Source organism: Lissotriton vulgaris, chromosome 8, assembly GCF_964263255.1.
Source record: "Lissotriton vulgaris chromosome 8, aLisVul1.2, whole genome shotgun sequence".
Classification (NCBI taxonomy): Eukaryota; Metazoa; Chordata; class Amphibia; order Caudata; family Salamandridae; genus Lissotriton; species Lissotriton vulgaris.
The window spans coordinates 410,672,733-410,693,519 of record NC_141696.1 but is presented as its reverse complement, the minus strand read 5'-3'; the positions used below and the strand labels follow the sequence as shown (position 1 = coordinate 410,693,519).

General features: G+C 45.4%; 1 protein-coding gene across 1 annotated transcript in view; it reads left to right on the top strand.

Moving 5' to 3' along the window:
• Positions 1 to 20,787, top strand: part of ATP10A (ATPase phospholipid transporting 10A (putative)) — an 895,063-nt gene that overhangs the window by 676,729 nt on the left and 197,547 nt on the right. The window contains exons 6-7 of the mRNA XM_086934179.1: positions 424 to 554; positions 16,651 to 16,903. Coding sequence (XP_086790305.1) covers positions 424 to 554; positions 16,651 to 16,903 — 384 coding nt within the window. The remainder of the gene's footprint in view (positions 1 to 423; positions 555 to 16,650; positions 16,904 to 20,787) is intronic.

The window sequence follows — 20,787 nt, the reverse complement described above, 5'->3', positions numbered from 1 at the left end:
CTGAATCTTTTCACTGGCTTTGAAACATCCCAAAAGAACCACCTTTCTACGTGGAAATCAGGGGTTGGTACAGAACCTTCAATGCTAGACGCCACAGACAGTGCTGCAAGCCCCTACCATAGAGAGATGTTGAATCTGTTAAGTTGTGAAGCATCCCACACTTCTCTCTATATTCACTGAATGCCTGCTGTTATGGTTTATCTTGTCTGAGTGTGTATAATACCTGTGCTCAGCATCTCTGTTTGAAATTGTTACTTAAATACAAATAAATGTGCCCACATTCACTCCTCTAATTGTTAGCAGCATTATCCGGTCTATACATTTTATTCCTAAACCCTCTTCACTATGTGTAGAATGTCACCAGATAAGATATATAATTATCAGGAGAGGCCTTTCCTCTAAATTATATTACTTGTTTTATAGGTCATGGACTTTGGACAGGTCATTATGGAGAGATGCGTCCAGTGTTTGACGTCCGTGGACTTGACGGCAACTATTTATCTCCAGGGCTTTCTGCAGTTTATTTATTTTTTACAATGATAATAGTATTTCAGGTACAGTATCTTCTTTGTACTCTCTTTTAGGATTTACACCTGGTGTGGGGTGGGTATTTATATAGCTCTTACTATCCCTGATGAGGCACTGAAATTGTATCTTTACTGTGTATGAGGTAAGGGTTAGGTACTCAGTAACATGAGTCAAAGGATATCATTGAGCGGAGGTGGTCATGTGAAATACAATTTTTTTTGTCGAGTCCCAGATGATTATTCTCTACAGCGACTTTATTTGTGACTTCATCAAGAAGATCAAAGGGGGTATGTTCTTTCAGAAAAACACTGGTCGCTCCCAAAAGCTTGTTACCTTTTTGTGAAGTGAAAAACAGGAGGATTTAACAAAATTCATATTGGTCTAAGAGGTGCAAGGTATAAAGTCAGATATGAGAACTTGTGAATCTTATGTGGGGAGTACAGTCTGTTGGAAAAGCTTTAGATTCCATTAGAGGAGCAGTGTCAAAACTCAGAATAATGCCCCCCTGGAGAATGTGATGAAGTGTCCCTGAGTCTCACTTATTTCACAGATATTCACTGACTTTGGGCTGAATAAGAGCTCCCCTGAAGGGTTGGATGCCTCCCTGCGGCACAGGGGCTGCAGGGGCCTGCACTAACACCCCTGCAGAGGAGAAGGATGTGCATGGCCACCATATCCAAGTATATAAGTAAACAAACTGTGTGAGGAGGCTGTGAAAAAAGACTGAGATCTTTGTGGTGCATAGAAAGTGGTCTGGTTAGCAGTGGCGGCCGGCACCGATCCCCAGTGGCAGGGCAGGGTTGGGGGTGTAAAAAAATGTCGAATAAATAACTTACCTTATCACCGCCGCGTCTCTCCTCCGAGTCAGGACTCGACCAAATAGGAACCAGGAAGCACTCAGGCTCTCCTGACTAATCACAACGCTGCGTTGTGATTGGTCTGAAATCCGTGGCTGTAATTCGGCCTGCGTGGAGAACATGCAAAGTACACTGTTTGGCCGGCCCCAGAAGGCCGGTCAAATAGTCATTGCGCACTTGGAGTGGACAAATCACTCCTCCACTGCCCTGCTCTGAGAGCAGTGCGGCCCGCCTGCCTGCAATGCAGCACAGAAACTTAAAATTATAATAACTTTGAGTTATTATCATTTTATGTTTGCTTTATTTATACTGCTGAAAAGCAGTGGGGCGACACTCCTCTGCCTTAGCGGAGGATCCACCACTGCTGGGGAGCAAAAAATAGAAATGGTGTTTTATCTTTGTACCAATTATTGTTGAGTTTTTATTTGGAACTTTATGTCCAATTTTGAATGACAGTTCTAAAAGGATGAGGACAGATAAGACGTACCGTAGAGCAGAGAAATCGAGACCTTCCCTCCAGCAAGAAGTCATGCATGAAGTTTTTTTTTCTCATTCGCACAAATCGCCATGACACCTAGCTCAACATGGGCAGTTGCATCCATGTTCTATTGGGAGTGTTTTGCTAAGGCAAAAGAATAGTATAGGGTCATTCTGTTAACAAAAAAAAACCAACCACCAAAACGTTTTGCACACATTTTCTCCCATTGCTTGTTGCGAAAGCTGTAATTGCGCGTGAAAGCGGATTCCATGTTGTACAGAAACGGTTTATCAATGGCCACTTTCTACACCTGATCCCTCTGCTGCATTGACAATGAGGCCACAAAATGGCCGTTGTGCTGCGGACAGGATGATTACATTCCACGGTTTGGAGGCCTGAGTAGTGAGGGATAATGATGTGAAAGCCGTAACAGAATTTATGGAAGGCTTTGGCTAGACCAAAGGTAGGGACAGTAGTGTGAAACTTAATAAGGCTCCAGAGACTTCATAACCTAGTATCAGTTGATTCGTTTTACTCCGTCCTTTATTACTGCTTCAGCTGTAATGGAGCTGCGTGGGCAACGCAGAAAGAAATATTCGACAGGTGAGGGGAGGAATGTGCAGCTCGGGCCTCTTACAATGCAGACGGGAGTTTAAGGGAGTGCTGGCAATGTATAGGTCATTTAATAATTATAAAATCCTTGTAGCACCATAGGAGAACAGTGTGTTGAGACTGTTTTGTTTTTCACAGTGTATGCTTTAATTGTCTTTGTCAGATTCCCTTACCGAAGTGGAATACTACATTTAGTGGTTAACCTGTCTTTTTATAGCATTCGAAGACTACTTTATGCCAATTTTAGTATTCAATAGTGTTCTTTTTGTGAAGGCTAGTGCATGAAGACTACTGATATGTTAGTGGTACTTCTTGAATACTAACAGAATACTAGGCACATACTTATTTGTAATCGCATAGTCTTCATTTACAATGCAGAACATTTAGTGAATACAAACAATTTGAAGACTACTGGACTTTATCCAGACTACTATTAACATTCTATTCAAGCTGCATGCTGAATGGTAGATCAGTTATTATACTATGTTTATGCCTTATTTGTTATACTATTGTGGTGTTTGTGTAGTGTAGGGTAGTGTTTTAGGGTTTAGGGTAGTGCTGGGGGGTCGAACAGGGTAGTGTTTGAGTGTAGGGACCGGACTGGGGGTGGTCGTGCTGGGGGTGTGTTTTAGGGTAGTGTTGTGGTGTTTGTGTAGTGAAGGGTAGTGTTTTACGGTATAGGGTAGTGCAGGGGGTCGTGCAGGGTAGTGTTTAAGTGTGGGGACCGGACTGAGGGTCGCGCTGGGGGTAGTGTTTTAGGGTGGTGTTGTGTGGTGTAGGGTAGTGTTTTAGGGTTTAGGGTAGTGCTGGGGGGTCGTGCAGGGTATTGTTTGAGTGTAGGGACCGGCCTGGGGGTCGGGTGGTCGTGCTGGGGGAGTGTTTAGGGTTTAGGGTAGTGTTGTGGTGTTTGTGTAGTGTAGGGTAGTGTTTCAGGGTTTAGAGTAGTGCTGGGAGGTGTGCAGGGTAGTGTTTGAGTGTGGGGACCAGACTGGGGGTCGGGAAGGGTCATGCTCGGGGTAGTGTTTTAGGGTAGTGTTTGTGTAGTGTAGGGTGGTGTTTTAGTATTTAGGGTAGTGCTGGGGTGTCGTGCAGGGTAGTGTTTGCCTGTGGGGACCGGACTAGGGGTTGGGAGGGTCATGCTGGGGATAGTGTTTTAGGGTTTGGGGTAGTGTTGTGGTGTTTGTGTATTGTAGGGTAGTGTTTTAGAGTTTAGGGTAGTGCTGGCGGGTCGTGCAGGGTAGTGTTTGAGTGTGGGGACTGGACTGGGGGTCGGGGGAGGGTTGTGCTGGGTGTAGTGTTTTAGGGTAGTGTTGTGGTGTTTGTGTAGTGTAGGGTAGTGTTTTAGGGTTTAGGGGAGTGCTGGGGGGGTCGAACAGGGTAGTGTTTGAGTGTAGGGACCGGACTGGGGGTGGTCGTGCTGGGGGTGTGTTTTAGGGTAGTGTTGTGGTGTTTGTGTAGTGAAGGGTAGTGTTTTACGGTATAGGGTAGTGCTGGGGGTCGTGCAGGGTAGTGTTTAAGTGTGGGGACCGGACTGAGGGACGGGGGAGGGTCGCGCTGGGAGTAGTGTTTTAGGGTGGTGTTGTGTGGTGTAGGGTAGTGTTTTAGAATTTAGGGTAGTGCTGGGGGGTCGTGCAGGGTAGTGTTTGAGTGTAGGGACCGGCCTGGGGGTCGGGGTGGTCGTCCTGGGGGAGTGTGTAGGGTTTAGGGTAGTGTTGTGGTGTTTGTGTAGTGTAGGGTGTAGTGTTTTAGGGTTTAGAGTAGTGCTGGGAGGTGTGCAGGGTGTTTGAGTGTGGGGACCGGACTGGGGGTCGGGAAGGGTCATGCTGGGGGTAGTGTGTGTGTGTGTTAGTCAGCCGATGATTCAGAGACTCTTCTGAGGCCCAATGCTGGGCAGAGCTGCCTGCGGTGGCACGGAGTCCGCGAAACAGCTTACCTCTGTTGACTGTATATATTAGGCAGCTGACAAGAGATTGGTCAGGGGCCTTGCACATCCTGTTTGCATACAGACTCGGCCCAAAATATAACGAAATATACTGGAATCATAACATCACTGTACTTGGGATGAATACATCAAAATTTCGAGGCATATATCGTGAATAAAACTGTGCAATTGGTTAGTACGATTTGCACACCCAAAGCAAAATATTAGCTTGGATTTCAGTGTAAGAACACATAAATCAAAACATAAGCAACCGTACATCAATGGATCCAGCTGAAATCACAGCAACAGTTCAAAAGGAAAGGATGCAGACTTCAGATTTCCAAGTTTTAGCTTTATGAGTATATTCTTCCCACTTGCTAAATCAAAAAAATGAATGCATAAAGAACAGTAACATGATACATTTCACGATAAAGAGGAAGAGTCACATATCTTCAGGCATCTATACGAAAAACATTATATTGCATAGTAGGTGAATTTCTTTGGAGCCCCGATTGGAAATAAGTGATTTGAACACCTTTACAATTAAGCTACTTTAGCAAATCCCGCATTTTATCACAAATATATAATGACAGTGATGTTCACACCGAAACTTAAATCAAAAAAGCTGGTTATATTGCACGTCATTACTTTGACATTGCCTCTTATTGCAAAAGGAGAACTCTTCGGCGAACTCGCTGGCCACCTTCCTCTCTGCAAACAATCTTATCCAACACTGCACAGAATCAACACACTCTAAGGGCTCAATCCTGGACCTTGTTATTTCTAAAGCAGGCATGCTCTCTATCACTACCCCTATTCATGTAGACTGGTCCGACCATCTCCTCATCCCATTCTCTCTTCACCTATCACACTCTATAACTCTTGGCCAACCTAAGAGGGCTACCTCCTGGTTCCGTGATACGAAAAATATTGATGTTGGTCCCCTCTGTGAATCAGCTTTGTTATCACTTCCAAGGCTAGACCCGAACCTAGATGTTGACAAACTCACCTCCCAATGCCTCACTGTCCTTGCAGCCAAAATCAATACCGTCGCTCCACTCAAAAGCAAAAAGATAAGGCCCACTGCCTCAGCACCTTGGTTCAACAAATCCCTCCATGAAGAAAGGAAGCAGCAAATATTCCTGGAGAAACAATGGAGTGCCCTCCACAGATAATTTGGCCACGCTTCGCTCAGCAAGATCCAAGTACCATAAGCACATCTTCCTTGGAAAGCATTGCACTTCAAAACCCTTCTTGACTCAGCCAAAAATAGACCCAAAAAACTATTCGATCTCATCAAGATTCCCAACTGTTCTCCCCCAACCTCCAAATTGGAGGATTCTACAAAGAAAGCAGTGGATTTCGCTATATTCTTCGATGAAAAAGTGAAATCACTTGTGGATCAGGTTGCTCATCCTACCCCTCCAGAGGAGCGCAAATCCTCAGCCATTTGGCAGAACTTTGACTCGATCTGAAGATGCCCTCCTCAAGTGCATCCGCGAAACAAAGACCTCAACAACTTCCGCCCCATCACTAATCTACCCTTTCTTGCGAAGATCACAGAAAGATGTGTAGCGAAACAACTCTCTCGTCATATCAAGGACAATGATCTTCTTGACAACTGTCAGTCCGGCTTTATCCAAAACTGCAGCACTGAAACAGCCCTACTGCAAATGGTTGATGACGCGCTGAGGATCCTGTCCTCGGGGGGGGTCCTGTCTTCTAATTCTCCTAGACCTTTCTGCAGCCTTTGGCACTGTCAAACACAACACCCTCCTCAACACTCTTCAACAGAGAATGGGCATGGAGGGCACTGTGCTTAAATGGTTTGCCTCCTTCCTCGCAGACAATTCCCAAATGATCAAAATAGCGAACAGTCTTTCATCTCCTGTGGCGGTAGGTCAAGGTGTTCCTCAAGGATCTATACTTGCGCCCACATTGTTCAATCTCTATTTAGAACCACTGGGAAATCTCCTAAGTAAATCCGGGATCCACTATCATCTCTAAGCAGACGACACTCAAATCTACCTCAAGGTTGCCTCCACTCATGATCTCTCCATCCTAAGCTCTACTCTCGACTCCATTCAAAACTGGATGTGAACTCATCAACTGATTCTAAATCCCTCCAAAACTGAATTCCTCCTCTTCTCCTCCTCACTCTCTCTTCCCCCGGTTCAATCATGTATGGATCAGATGGATCTACTTAACAATAAACCCATCATTGTCGACAGCGCAAAATCCCTTGGTGTCATACTCGACAAAAAACTCAATCTAATCTCCCACATCAATTCCATTGCAAAGTCTGCTTGATACCAACTGCACCTTCTTTGGGGAATTTGTCGCTTTTTCCCGGAGCAGGACCTTAAAACCCTGGTGCAATCGCTGGTCCTCTCCAGACTGGACTACTGCAATTCTCTTCTTACTGGCCTCCCCAAATCCCACTTGTCCCCCCTTAGATCTGTTCTCCATTCAGCAGCTCGTTTCATTTATGGGGCCAAAAGAAGCGACCACATCACACCGATGTTATCCATCCTCCGCTGGCTTCCCATTGAGGCAAGATCTATCTACAACGCCTCCCACAAAGCCTTGCACTCCTCCTCTCCTCGCTACCTGGCGAATAAACTGAAACTCTCTGAAAGCTGTAGACCATCACGTAATGCGGAAAATCTACTGCTTGAACCTCCTTCTTTCAAGAAGGAAAGATCGATGGCCCAATCCTTTTCAGGCAACGCGGTGAGAATCTGGAACTCACTTCCGCCTCAGCTCCGGACCACCACCTCCTCCCAGGTCTTCAAAACGGACCTCAAAGTTCTCCTCCTCCAAACACACCTCCAAAAGTAATTCACGCCCTCCCTATTAGCTGAAGGAAGACTTCCCATTACTTAAAACACTATGATCCATGACTATGGAAGTGCCTTCCCAGTGTGTTCGTGTGGTTGGAGTATGCCGTTTATTGCAGTATTATCCTTGTACCTGTGTTTGGTACTCTTTTGTAACATGCACACACCACTGTTCTCTTGTAGCACACTGTTTGCTACCTCTCACATTTTGTTTGCTTTTGATACTTGCACAAGTGCCACCATTGCCTATGAAATGTTTGTTCTTGTGCCTCAGTGTCTAGCATATATATTGAAGTATATTACCTCTAATCAGTGGCGGCTCGCAGAGGGAGTGCTCCGGGGTGGTGCGGCGTTGGAGGGGTGTGTGGATGGCTTGTGGAGTCGAACCTACAACGGCCAGGAGTAAAGTAAGTGAATAAATAAATAAAATGATTTACTTTGCGCTCGCTGCATCGCCGAGTTGGCGATGCAGCGAGTACAAAGTAAATAGTTTTATTTATTTATTTACTTACTTTACTCCTTGCCGTCGTATGTCCAACTCACCTATCCCCTACCCTGCCTCTCCCCCCGCCCCGCCCACCGCCTCACAGCAATCACTCTGCGAGCCGCCACTGCCTCTAATTGTACTTTTTCGCTTGTAACCTGCACACTTGTCACTCTTTCCTCCTGTAATGCACTGTTTACTACCTGATGTATTTTGTTTGCTCACAATTGTCACTTTTACCTCATGTAACTTATCGTCTGCTTTTGTAATTTGTTCACTTGTAATTTTCTGTTCCTATTGAGAAGCGGTCTGACGCCTTCGGGTAAAGTCCGCGCTATATAAAAAACGCATAAATAAATAATAAATAAATAAGTTCCTGAGGTAGCCCTCTTCCAAATGTCTATCAATCAGCGCTTTGACTTCGTCCTCAAATCTCAAATCCTCAAATCTGAACATTTCTCCTGGGTCTTAAATAGTGGCTAGACCAAAAAGTAAATTTTTCCTCATAGCTCTTGGATGTGGCTATCGAAGGAGAAAAGATCATTTTGAATCACCAAGTCTGCACTAAAGAAGGAGAAGAAAATGGCCGCCGCCCTTCGCACTTTGATATCCGCTTTCTATGTCTATGACTTCTTTTCGCGCTCCTAGCAGTGACGATGTTGCGCCGGAACTCATTTAAACGTCCGTCTCCACGTTTGTATCCTCGCTGTGGAGATTCTCTACCGGAGCTGTGGAAGGATTACTCTTCTCAGGACGGACCGGACCCGATATTGAGCAAGTTCCACCACCTCTGCGGCCGGGTCGGCCGCTCGTCCAAATAGACGGTCCCTTCCGTGGGTTTTGTGTGCAAGCTTTTAACCCTTTGTCTGCTTAAGCAGTACCCGGATCTGCTTTATTTATTCAATAGTTATTTTTGCCGACGATTATCTCGGCGGGTTGATTAATAGGATCCTTCTGCCTCCGTCCCCTTCCTTTTCATCCCCGTTTCGTTTTCCCTCCCACCTTCTGTCTCTGTATTTGCCGTTATTTTCCTTCCGTGTCCTCTTCTGTTCCGCCTTCCTTTTTCTTTCCCCCTCCCACCGTCCCTTGCTGCCTTCCCCCCCCCCCAAATACCGGCCCCAATATCCTCGATTACTGGTCTGTTTTGATACCCTACCACGGATATCTTGCTCTGTGAGAATATATTAAAAAAAAAAAAACAGATGAGCGCTGACACTAGAACTGACCGGGGGAAGGATCTATAACGTGTATGGTTCGACTCTGAGAAAAAATATCCTTTTCTTTTTTCTTTCCTGCTAAACTCCGTTGCCTGAAGATCGTTGTTGCAAGTGGGAAGCTTAATTATTCATTTTAGGAGTTTACTTGTAGGCATAGATTAAACCATGCACGGTGCACAATAAACTGTATTAGTCCTTCTGTCCCTTCAGTGCCACAAGCTTCCCACACAGCCGGCCTGGGCATATTTTTTCTATATTTCGGCTCATCATAGGCAAAGTTCATTGGGCATACATGCTCCTGGCACAGAGGTCATGTATTTTTATATATCCGGAAGCTGTGCTTATTTATAGAAAATGAACTGTGGGAACCGAGCCCAAATGGTTCGGAAAGCAACATGCTTCCAATGTGGCACATCAAAAGCTACCTTGATCTAACATCTAAGCAACTGCTTGCCCATTGCCTATTGAAGGACTTAATTGCATTCCGACTCTTCACTGCCCTTCAACCATCTCATATAATAACTCAGTCGATTTTTTTCACATCGGATTTCAGCAAAAGCAAGCTGCTTTCTACAATTCATTGGAGGGGATTGCTCTACCTGCCATGCTCTTCGGCCTACCCTCAGTCCACACTTCCTTGACGACACACACCATTTGTCCCACATTCCCCTCTCCAACACGTTAACGCAGGATAGAACAGGTATTTGAGGTACTTGCTGCTGCACCTGGCTTTGGCCTTGATTCCAGAGCCTGGGTTCAAGGCTCATAGAAGCAAGGCCAGGAACCGAAAATAAACCGGAATTAAAAAGAAACGAGTTCTGTTTACATAGTTTTGTCTCCATTTCTTCACTCGAACATTTTGGGGCAAACACGAGGCAACTGAGAATTGAAAGAAAGGTGGAATTATAACCATCATATATCACTATGCGATTGCACGTCTAAGCCTGGCAATCTTTGAACAGCGCATCCCTCTTTACTTAATAGCCAGGCCTACTCCTGTATAGCTGTGTGAATTAACTGTGAGAAGTTTCTGGCCATTAATTGTCAATCCTGAGAAAAGACCCATAACCTGATATCCATTATGGTATGTACTACCGTTAATTATATGAACCTCCCCCCTTCGCTGTGGCACCTTTTATGTCATTGCTAAATTCCCTATCTCAGCCTATATAGGGGCTAGGGAATATATTTCTGACATATTGTTATATTCTTACCAGGGGTATTATCTGAGAAACCATTCCTGAACTACAAATCTGTGGCTGTCCTGAGCCATAACATTCCTGCATTTGCAGCTTCCAAGAGCTTCCTGGTTTGTGCGCAATCCACATCTCCCCTTGTGGGAACACCTTTCTTTGCACACCAGCATGCCGCACTCACGCATTCTGCTTTTTCCTTTTTTCTTCTTTTTTTCTTCTTATGTTGGTATATCACCCTGTTAGGCTCACTCTGGACATAACTGATATGTTGAATGTGTGAATTACGGTATCTACTGTCATTGTCTGTAGATATTTTATACTCTTGTATGATATTGGTGCACCCTATTTCCGCTGTTGCAATTCCTTCCTATTGGAAATTCACACTGGGTATCATCCATATAAGATTTTCCCCACTTGACTGACCTTTGACACGTTTTTTTTGGACATACAAAGAGCCAAAGGAATGTTTATCCTTGAAAACTGTGTCACTAGGCTATTGAACTATATATTGACTTATTCTTTTGAAATTTTAGGTGTGAATGTGTGTGTCCCCACACAACGTATCTACTCCTGCTCTGATAAAGGTGCCGCCCCTGTAAGGGCGCTACACCGAAACGCCCGTTTTCACCCTCCTGTGTCTGGATCTGGTTCCCTCATATCACCTGGAGGTTACACGAGAATTTTCCATTCTGGACTGAAATGGCAGTTCTACTACCAAGAGTGTTTTTTTTTTTTTTTTGCATTATAGGACATTGTATGCATTGAGGAATGAATGTGTATATTACTGAGTCTATGTATGTCTGAGATGTATGATTGTTTTACGTGTGGGACAAACATCTATACATCCATAGATGATTTTGTATATTGTATTTATATCAATGCTTTGTTTTGTTTTGATGAGAATAAAAAGAAATATATATTTTGTATAAAAGAAGTGATTTTTGTGCTTGTGTGGGAGTCAGCCCGTGTTGTCTATATACTAGGACCCTGGTTCTTGGGCCTCTACAAATCCGCTGGGAGGGTGATCCGGTGTTTTGGTTGTATGTTGGCAATCTCCCTGCTCCACCCTCCCTCATTCTTAGGGGTCCCCTTGTTTATTGATTAGCCACGTTGTACACCAGCGTGGTTACTGTTCAGAATGGCTAAAAGTTAGTGGGGTAAAGGAAAGGAGAGTGGAGTGTCATAAAGTAGAACAGAGTGGAGTCTTATGGAGTGACATAGAGTGGAATGGAGCAGCGTAGAGTTGAGTGGTGTTGAGTTTAGTAGAGTGGCATATAATGGAGTGGTGTAGAGTGTTGTGGAGTGTCATGGATGGAGTAGAGTGTTGTAATGTCGTAACTATAACAGCTGAATTTCATGGGTTTTGTTCAAGTGAAACCTGAGCCTAGCTAAAACGTCCCTGTGACCTTTGGTTTTTTCATTGAACTACTAAAAAAATTTCAATCTCCGTTTCCTAGCTATAATGCCCCTGTAACCTTTCTTTTTTTCAACGAATGTCTATAGTTTTTTAAGCAGTAATGGCGTTTGCAGAGTGGTGGAGAAAGGTGGATGGGCCTTCAACCAGCTCTCAGGAATCCCTCTGTGTAGGACTTATAGGAGGTACAAGGAGGGCTTCTTAGCCTACTCACTGCTCAAATGGGTGTAATTTATCATATTTATATATTTCCCTCATCTTCATAGCTTGATTTTGCTCACAAAATACTCATAGTCGTTGAATGTCACTCATATTTACACGGAAATTATGAAAATGTCACACATAAGCAATCTGAAACTTTGGCAGCTATGGCCATCTCCACAAGAACACCCGGCTTGATTTTTCCATCCTGTAAACTCAACCTGCTCCTTAGCTAGATGTATAACTTTGCACTTTGAAATCTAGAAAAATGCATTGACTTCTATTCTGCAAAAGAAAAGGGAAACAGCAACTCGAACCTCAAGCATTGTTTTATAATGTCCTAATTCGCCATCGCCCTTCTTTTATGAAGAACTGTCCTGCTTTTGGGGACTGATAAATTACTATTTTAATGCAGGTTTTCTTATTTGCAATTCTAAGAGGTATTGTCATATTCTTTTCTGTTAGCCAGGTAGCGCTGACAACATACTGAATCGACTCAAGTCGCTAAAAACAGCTGAGGTTTGGGTTACCATTCTAAAACAATCAACCTCAGGAGCTTGAAAGATTACATCAGCCCTGCCAAGATTAGAATCTCTAATTTACAAGGGCAATGAGCAAAGACTGGACCTTATTTAGAGTTTGGTGGACGGGTACTCTATCGCAAAAGTGACAGACATCCGATATGCCTTATTACAAGTGGATTATAGCCTAATGCAATTGTAATAAGGCAGCCAGAAGTCCTTCATGTGTGTGATGAAGTACTAGTCCACAAAACTCTAAATCATGCACAGTGTCTTAAATTAGCACATGGGGTCAGTGCTGCATATGAGGGGCATCCAGCCAGATCCAGCAGCTATTATTGAGCCGGATCCTGACGGGTCCAACGGAAATATGGTGAATTTGCTTTAGGATAATTTGCTGACACAGTAGGCACACCCGCACCATGTCTGCTTCCATTTAGAGCAGAAAGGTGAATGTAGTAAAGGGGCTTTCGTATTCTCACTCTATCCGTTGCATCTGCTCTCCACTGTCAAATTTACTCCACTGATTGTGCTTTTGCTGTCCACCCTGCATACAGATTAACCACTATCCCACTGCGTTCTCAACCCTCCACATCTGTTGTCTATGCATGCTCTACAACCTGATAATCCATTTACCAATGTGTGCTCTGTCCTCCACATTAGCTGACATCTTTCCACATAAACTTTCTACATGCATTCTCTCCAACGTCCACATGCGCTCCTCGTGTTTACTGTCCACGATCCCCTTCACATCCACTCTCTACCCTGCATATCACTGTCCACCCCAGACATCTTTACACTTTACATGTTTTACATTCTCCGCTTGTAGTCTACAGTCTGTTCATCTTCACTTTATCCTGTACCTTTTCTCTCAAATCTCCATTTGCTGTCGCCACCTTGCCTTCCTTTCCACACTATATCTGTTCCAAACCCTCCAGGTGCATTCTCCCTCTCCTCAAGATATGCCTTACACCACCCATACTAGTTATCCACCCTCCACATGCTCTCTGCCTTGTACAGCAACTCCCCACATGTGCTCTATACTGCACATACAATATCCAGCCTATACCGCTCCCTACTCGCTGTGGTCCACACTTACTCCAAATGCATTTTCAATACGACTTCATTACATCTACTGTGCAGATACGACATCTACTTTCTACTATGAGCACCCGTACTCCATGGCCCACATCCACCCACTATGCTCTGCATCCACTCCATATATATTCCAAAACTATACATTTGCTCTACCTCCTGTCCATTCTCATTCCATCATCTGCACTCCAAATACATCACCCTCTCCAGCTATGTGCACTGTCCACTAATGTGCACTACTTTCCAATCCGGATGTGCACCCTTTGTATTTACCCTCCACTTCTGTTCTACACAATACACACCCATTCTAAATCCTCTGCATCCATTCTCTTGCCATTTTAAGTATGGCAGTCACATCCACACTTTACATCCTCTCTATTCTCTTTCCTTGCAACACATCTCCTCTCAGTGACCAGCTGCTTTCTGCCATCCACCCCTGCCCTCTTCATGGGCTTTGCACACCATCCTGATCTCCACCCTCCGTATGTGCTATCCAACTGATTGATTTGTACTTCAAATGCACTTGCCATCAAACTACTCTGCTCACCACCCTTCGCATCTGTCTCCCTACCCTTCACATCTGCTTCCTGTCCCACCACATTTGCTTTTCACATTGGACATACACTCTCTGCCCTCCGCATCCTCTATCTCTAAACTGTACATGCCCTCTCCAACCTCCGCTTGGGGTTTCAACTAATTGCATTTGCTCTCCAACCTCAAGATTCCATCCCCATTCTTCACACCACTTCACCACATCTGCAATCGAAATGCAACTGACTCTGCACCTATGTACATCTGCACTCTATGGTCTCATCCTCTCTCTGCATTCCACATCCACTCTCCAAACCCCTCACCACACTTTCGACACAGGTCATCAGTCTCACTCTTTAAATGTGCTCTCCATACACTTTGGCCCTCTTCCATATCCAATCTTCAGAATCCAGGTGTGCCCTCCACACTTCATGTGCACATTTTCCTCTGTATCCATTGTTTATCCACCCTTCACATCTGTTCTTAACCCTTCACATCCAAAGTACTCTGCATACACTGTCCAAGCCCCCGCGACCCCCCATCTCCCCGCGACTCTCCCCGCGACCCCCCATCTCCCCGCGACCCCCCATCTCCCCGCGACCCCCCATCTCCCCGCGACCCCCCATCTCCCCGCGACCCCCCATCTCCCCGCGACCCCCCATCTCCCCGCGACCCCCCATCTCCCCGCGACCCCCCATCTCCCCGCGACCCCCCATCTCCCCGCGACCCCCCATCTCCCCGCGACCCCCCATCTCCCCGCGACCCCCCCATCTCCCCGCGACCCCCCCATCTCCCCGCGACCCCCCCATCTCCCCGCGACCCCCCCATCTCCCCGCGACCCCCCCATCTCCCCGCGACCCCCCCATCTCCCCGCGACCCCCCCATCTCCCCGCGACCCCCCCATCTCCCCGCGACCCCCCCATCTCCCCAGCAATAGTATTCAGTTAGTATTCAGTTAGTATTCAGTTAGTATTCAGTTAGTATTCAGTTAGTATTCAGTTAGTATTCAGTTAGTATTCAGTTAGTATTCAGTTAGTATTCAGTTAGTATTCAGTTAGTATTCAGAAAGAATACCACTAGTCTTCAAACAGTGGTCACAAGCAATGAGACTAGCCTTCATTTTGCTCTTGAAATAGCACAAGAGCTGCAAATAAACCCTAACAGAATACTACTAAGCTTCAGATATTATTCTTCTAGAATACTACTAGTCTTCTTTTAGCAATCAATTGAAGTGTTCATCATGTATTTGAAGGGTAGTTGAGTAGAACTAGTATTCCCTCATTAGCATATTTCGGCTCGTGGGCATACTACTTAGCCTTCATGCTTACTAAATGAATACTACATTTTAATAGTAAATGAATACCGCAGTAACCACCTGAATCACACTATTTGAAGATCTTCCATTTTGGTGAGGGTTGTCAAGCGGTTGCCTGACTTCAAACACTTGATGTTTTTACAGCTGTAGAGGAGTTAAAACTCCGCGAGAATGTGGTTATTTTTCTTCTCCACAATCTTAAATCACATCTAATCAGCCTTATTTGGTTAACACTTGGCCGATACCAAACTCAAAATTGCATAAGTATTTGTATTTTTTTTTCTGCAGCAGTAGTATGTTGCTAAATGACAGAGTGAATCATGCCCGTTGCTTACTTAACTCTGATTGAGCACACAGCATTCTTTGCCTTTATGGCATAAACGCTACAATAAACACTAAAATCTATTTTTTAAACTGCTTCACTGGTGCAGCACGGTTACAGATAGAAAAGACCGCCATCCCGTGGTCAGAGAAAACTGTATGTGCACGGATTTTTTGTTCTGCTCCTTGTTTCTTTGCCAGCTTACTCATGGAAGCGGCTGATTTAAAAAAAAAAAAACACGAGGGCTTTAAAATACATATGCAAAGATCACCCATTCAAGTCTAGGGAGAGAAACGTCCTCAAGAATTTTCAGTGGCGCTGAATCAGAGTAGCAACAGCTCTATTACTGTTCGAAAGGCGCAAGCAGCGACACATTTGTCGAAGCGGGTACAGGATTGCAAAGCGTTAGCCACTGATCTACTGAACAGTTTGCCAGCAACCTACCCCCGCGTTTCCAATGGAACAGTCCATCAGTTGGGAACAGTCCATCAGTTGACAATTGGGCATCTTCCATTGTTGGTCTTAGCAACTGCATCCGCTTTCCAACTGTGTTAAATCCTACAGCCGGAAGCAACTCTCAATGCCATGCCCCGCGTGGTTGTTGGGCACCACAGCAGTCTATTTACCACAGCATGGGGCCTCTTCTAGTAAAGGGTTACGACAATACTACTCTTATCATTGGTACTTTTATAGGTTGTTGCTTAGGAAATGAGGAACTGCTTCTAAGATTTTGAAATTGGTTAGTGTGATGGCTATTGCAAAGAGTTTCCAGGCTAAAGGACAATTGTGTCGTCCTTTGAGCCTCATAAGAAAAAAGTTAAACAATTTAATTTATTCTTTGTGGAATAGTTTTGTCAAGTCATTGAACACTTCCAGAAGCTGAAAAGCAGGTGTGATTAACACAAACGATGCATGAAAATCAGAGTGCAATAAAACCCAATTAAAATAGATCTAACACATGAATAAATACAGCGTAGCTTAAGTTTGTTCTTACAAGGTATCAAAGTATCATTATCTGGGAAACGAACTGATTTTCTGTCCCTAAATCACTAAGAATTTGCAGCATTAATGAGAAAATACCGATCATTGTGTTGATTACTGTTTGTTTTGTGTTCTAGGTGCTCATTCCAGTGTCACTGTATGTGTCGATTGAAATTGTTAAAATTTGCCAAGTGTTCCTCATCCATCAAGATAAAGACTTGTATGAGGAAGAGACTGATTCCCAGCTGCAGTGCCGCGCCCTTAACATCACAGAGGACCTTGGACAGATACAATACATTTTCTCTGACAAAACAGGGACCCTCACTGAAAATAAGATGGTTTTCCGGAGGTGCACTGTATCAGGCGTGGAATACTCCCATGATGCTAATGGTAAGGTTCACAAAAAGGTTGCCATGTAGCAAAACTGCTTTAATGGGTGCGTTTTAGTATATTTTAAGCATTTGATTAAGGGATATGTCTTCGCCAGGGTCACTAAATAGAATGATGTCATTCTGCAGCTGTGGTGTTTTTTGCATAATAATGGATGTACCGCATTTGCCCAATAACCAGTCATCTGTTGAATATTCTTGCAGATCTTAACAAAAAACGTTTTTAGCTAAAATGGATCAAAAACATTGGCGACATGTATTTTCTGCATAGTATGAGGCCCTTCGCAATGGTTTATTGGCCATCTTTCTGTTGCTTATTGATTTTGGTTGTTAAGTTGGAATATGTACCAAGACAGTGTTTCCATGTATAAACATTACAAAATAATGACGTAATGCTATCACATAAAGTGGCACAATATGCCGCATAATTTGCGTGTTCTTGCCACATAATTTGGTCAAGTTTCCGGGAAAGGAGTTGGCCTCATGGTTAGGGCGGTAGACCTCGAAGCAAGGGAACTGGGTTCGAGTCTCTGCAAGGACACTCAACATACTGGGCAAATCACTTAAGGCCAGATGTAGGTAAATTCAATTTACCGACTCCTAAATACCGAACTTTACCGATTCGGTATTTCGGAATCGGTAAGTGAGATGTAGGGAAAAAGTCGGTAAAAATTACCGAATCGGAAAAATGCAGTACATTTTTTCTAATCGGTAAATTTTACCGAATCGGTAAATTTAACCGATTTGCTATTTACCGAATCGGTAAATATCAAATCGGAGATTCAAAATACAAGCAATTGAGGAATCAACCAATCATGTGCATTCACTCCACCCCACAACCAAGCATCTGAGGAACCAACCAATCCTGTGCTTCAACCTCACCCCACTACCAGGAAGTGGCCACACCCATGCAGGTGCAGACAATCAGAACATTCTGGAGAGCTGTGAGCAACTGAGCTACTGGCTGCACTGAGCTGAGCAGAACTGCAGGATGGCATCCCAGGAGTCACAGAGGGAAGGAGCAGACAGAAAAAGAAAATTGAAATTCAGCACAAGTGAGCTTCAGGTGCTCGTGGAGGAGGTGACCAAAAACCACACCCAGCTTTTTGGGAAACAGTCCCTGCAGGTAGCAGAGGCTGTGAAACGGAAGACCTGGCTGGAAATCCAGGCGAAGGTGAACGCCATACGGGTGAGCCCACGCAAAATAGATGATTTAAAGAAAAGCTGGTATGATCTCAGGATCATTACCAAAAAGAAGCTGGCAGCACAGAAGAAAGAGGCCAGTGCCACTGGGGGAGGAAGGAGCAGGGCACTGCCCTCACAGACCTGGAACTGCTGGTGGAGTCCACCCTGGACCCAAGAGTGTATTTGGGATCTGGGATGCTGACAGCTCAGACAGAGCTGCAACAAAACAAGGTAAGGAGCATGCCCAGCAATTCCCCCCCCCCCCCCCCCCATCCTTCTTCCCCAATGTGGCTGTGTGACTCACACTCCAGTACAGGTTTTGGGACACACCAGCAATGCATCATGGGAGAGGTAGTCATTGAAACACCCATAATGTCAGTCATTACACAAAATAACAAGGCATGCCACACACATAATCAAGAAGCAGTTGAGAACATTGAGATAGTGTGACAGGATTGTAATTTAATAGTGAAATACAGGTTTGCAGCACCACTGAGCTATTGTCCATATCTGTTCACAGGAGAGTCATTGCGCAGGACAGCGCAGGAGAAGGTGGGAAGGGCACCCCGTAAGGGAAGGAGTGAGGATGCCCGCACGAGTCCAGGCCCCAGCACTGAACAACCATCCGCGCCAACACCACAGGCAGCTTCACCACCAGAGCAAGCCTCAATAGCACAGCCAACATCACCACTGCTGCATAAATCTCCACAGCAGGATTCCCAAGCACAGTCAGCCTCACCAGCCTCAAATTCATCAGTAGTGGTAAGGCCCAGGAGGCATGCTGTACCCACTCTTAATGTCATGGAGACGTCCTCTGACGACGAAAGGGAGGGTGACACCACAACTGCTCCACTGGAGTCCACCTGTGCTGGCCTGGAGTCCACCTGCAAGGGTGTGCACACAGGTGCAAGACGCCGTAGGGTCCGGGAGAGCAGCACAAGTCGGCAGGGTGAGGGGGTCTTCTACAGGCTGGAGGCCTCCATGGTCAAAGTGCAGCGCCTGCAGGGAAAGGCCATACTATCAGTGCAAAGACAGATGCAGCACTTGAATCAAAACATGGGTAACATAGACCGGGGCATCAGCTCCATGGCGGAGAGCATGAGCGAAATGGCAGAGGGAATGCGGGACATGTCCCAGTACGTGATGGCACTCTGCAACAAACTTGATGAGGACCGGGCAAGAAGGCGCAGGGAGAGGCATTACATGCAGCAGCACACCAAGGCGGTGAACCGTCTAGCAACGGCCAATTCCCTGCTATGTAGGCGCTCTGTGTCAATGCAGGAGGGGCTCATGCACTGCTGCACTGATGTCACCAGGGCGATGGGGAAGGTGACATCTGCATTGGAACTGCTGCTGACCACACAATCAGCAAACACTGGTGCTCTAGGTGTGGGTGAGAGTGAAGAGAATACTGGTAGGAGCAGCAATACTACACCTGTACCTGAACTCCGGAGGAGCAGCAGGCGCCATTTTGCGGGACCAGAATCACCAGCCAGTGTTGAAAGCTAGCTGCAGACATCAAGCACTGTAGTGCGTGGGCGCATACAGTGATGCTGTCCACACCTTCATTAACATTATTTGGGTGAAGTAACCCGTGACTTACAATTAAGGTTGTAGCAAATTTGACTGGCATGGTGTGCCATTTGCAGAGTGGGGTAGTGTGCAGTTATTAAACTACGTCAGGCACATGCAATGCCTGGCTGTGTCTCCTTACTTACTTAAAAATAGTTGCGTGTGATCTCTGCCCGTCTCAGTTTCCCATCTGTTGCTGGCGCTGCTCCTGCTGCGTAGGGCTCTGGCTGTTCAAGGCCATCATCAATGTCCTCATGATGAGTTATTTCAACTTCTGTACCTCTTTTTGTGGCAAGGTTGTTCAGCATAGCACAGGTTGCAATGATTTTACAGCAGATGATGGGTGTGTACTGCCTTGCACCTCTGTTTTTATGGAGGCAGCGCAACCTGCTTTTCAATAGTCCAAAGGTGTGCTCCACAACGTTGCGTGTTGATCTGTGTGCCACGTTGTAACGTCTCTCACTCCGGGTAGATGGATTCTGGTAGGGGGTGAGGACAAAGGACCGCACAGCATAAGCGCTATCGCCTAGCTGGAAACGAGAGTGCCATTAGTTACATACTGAAAATACATTCTGCTGCAGTATCTATCAGGATGTGTCACAGTGATTTACCTAGCAGGTATCCTTCCCCAAATTCTCCAGCAGCAAGGCGTGTGTAGATCCCACTGTTCTGGAATATGTAGGAGTCGGGGGTGCACCCAGGGAATTTGGCCACAATGTCAGTAATTATGTTGCCAGCGTTGCATATCACCTGCACATTTATTGAGTGGGTTGACTTTCTGTTCCTGTAGATGTATTCTGAGGCTGCAGGAGAGCAGATTGGAATGTGTGGCCCATCAATACAGCCTATGACGTGAGGGAACTGTGCCAGTTGGTAGAAGTCAGTCTTGGTCATGAGCAGTTCCGCATGTATGTCTGGGAAGGTGATGTAATGATGCATTCTCTGCATCATGTCCTCCAGTAGCTTCCAGAACAAACAGGACGGGCAGCTCTGGGACACCCCACCTACCGCAGCTATCATCCCCTGATAACTCCCAGATGCAAGCAGGTGTAGGCTGCACATGGGGTGGGATGGCGTGCGCCCTTGGTTTTGGGTGCTCCAGGAGTGGGTGCAGGTCCCTAATCAAGT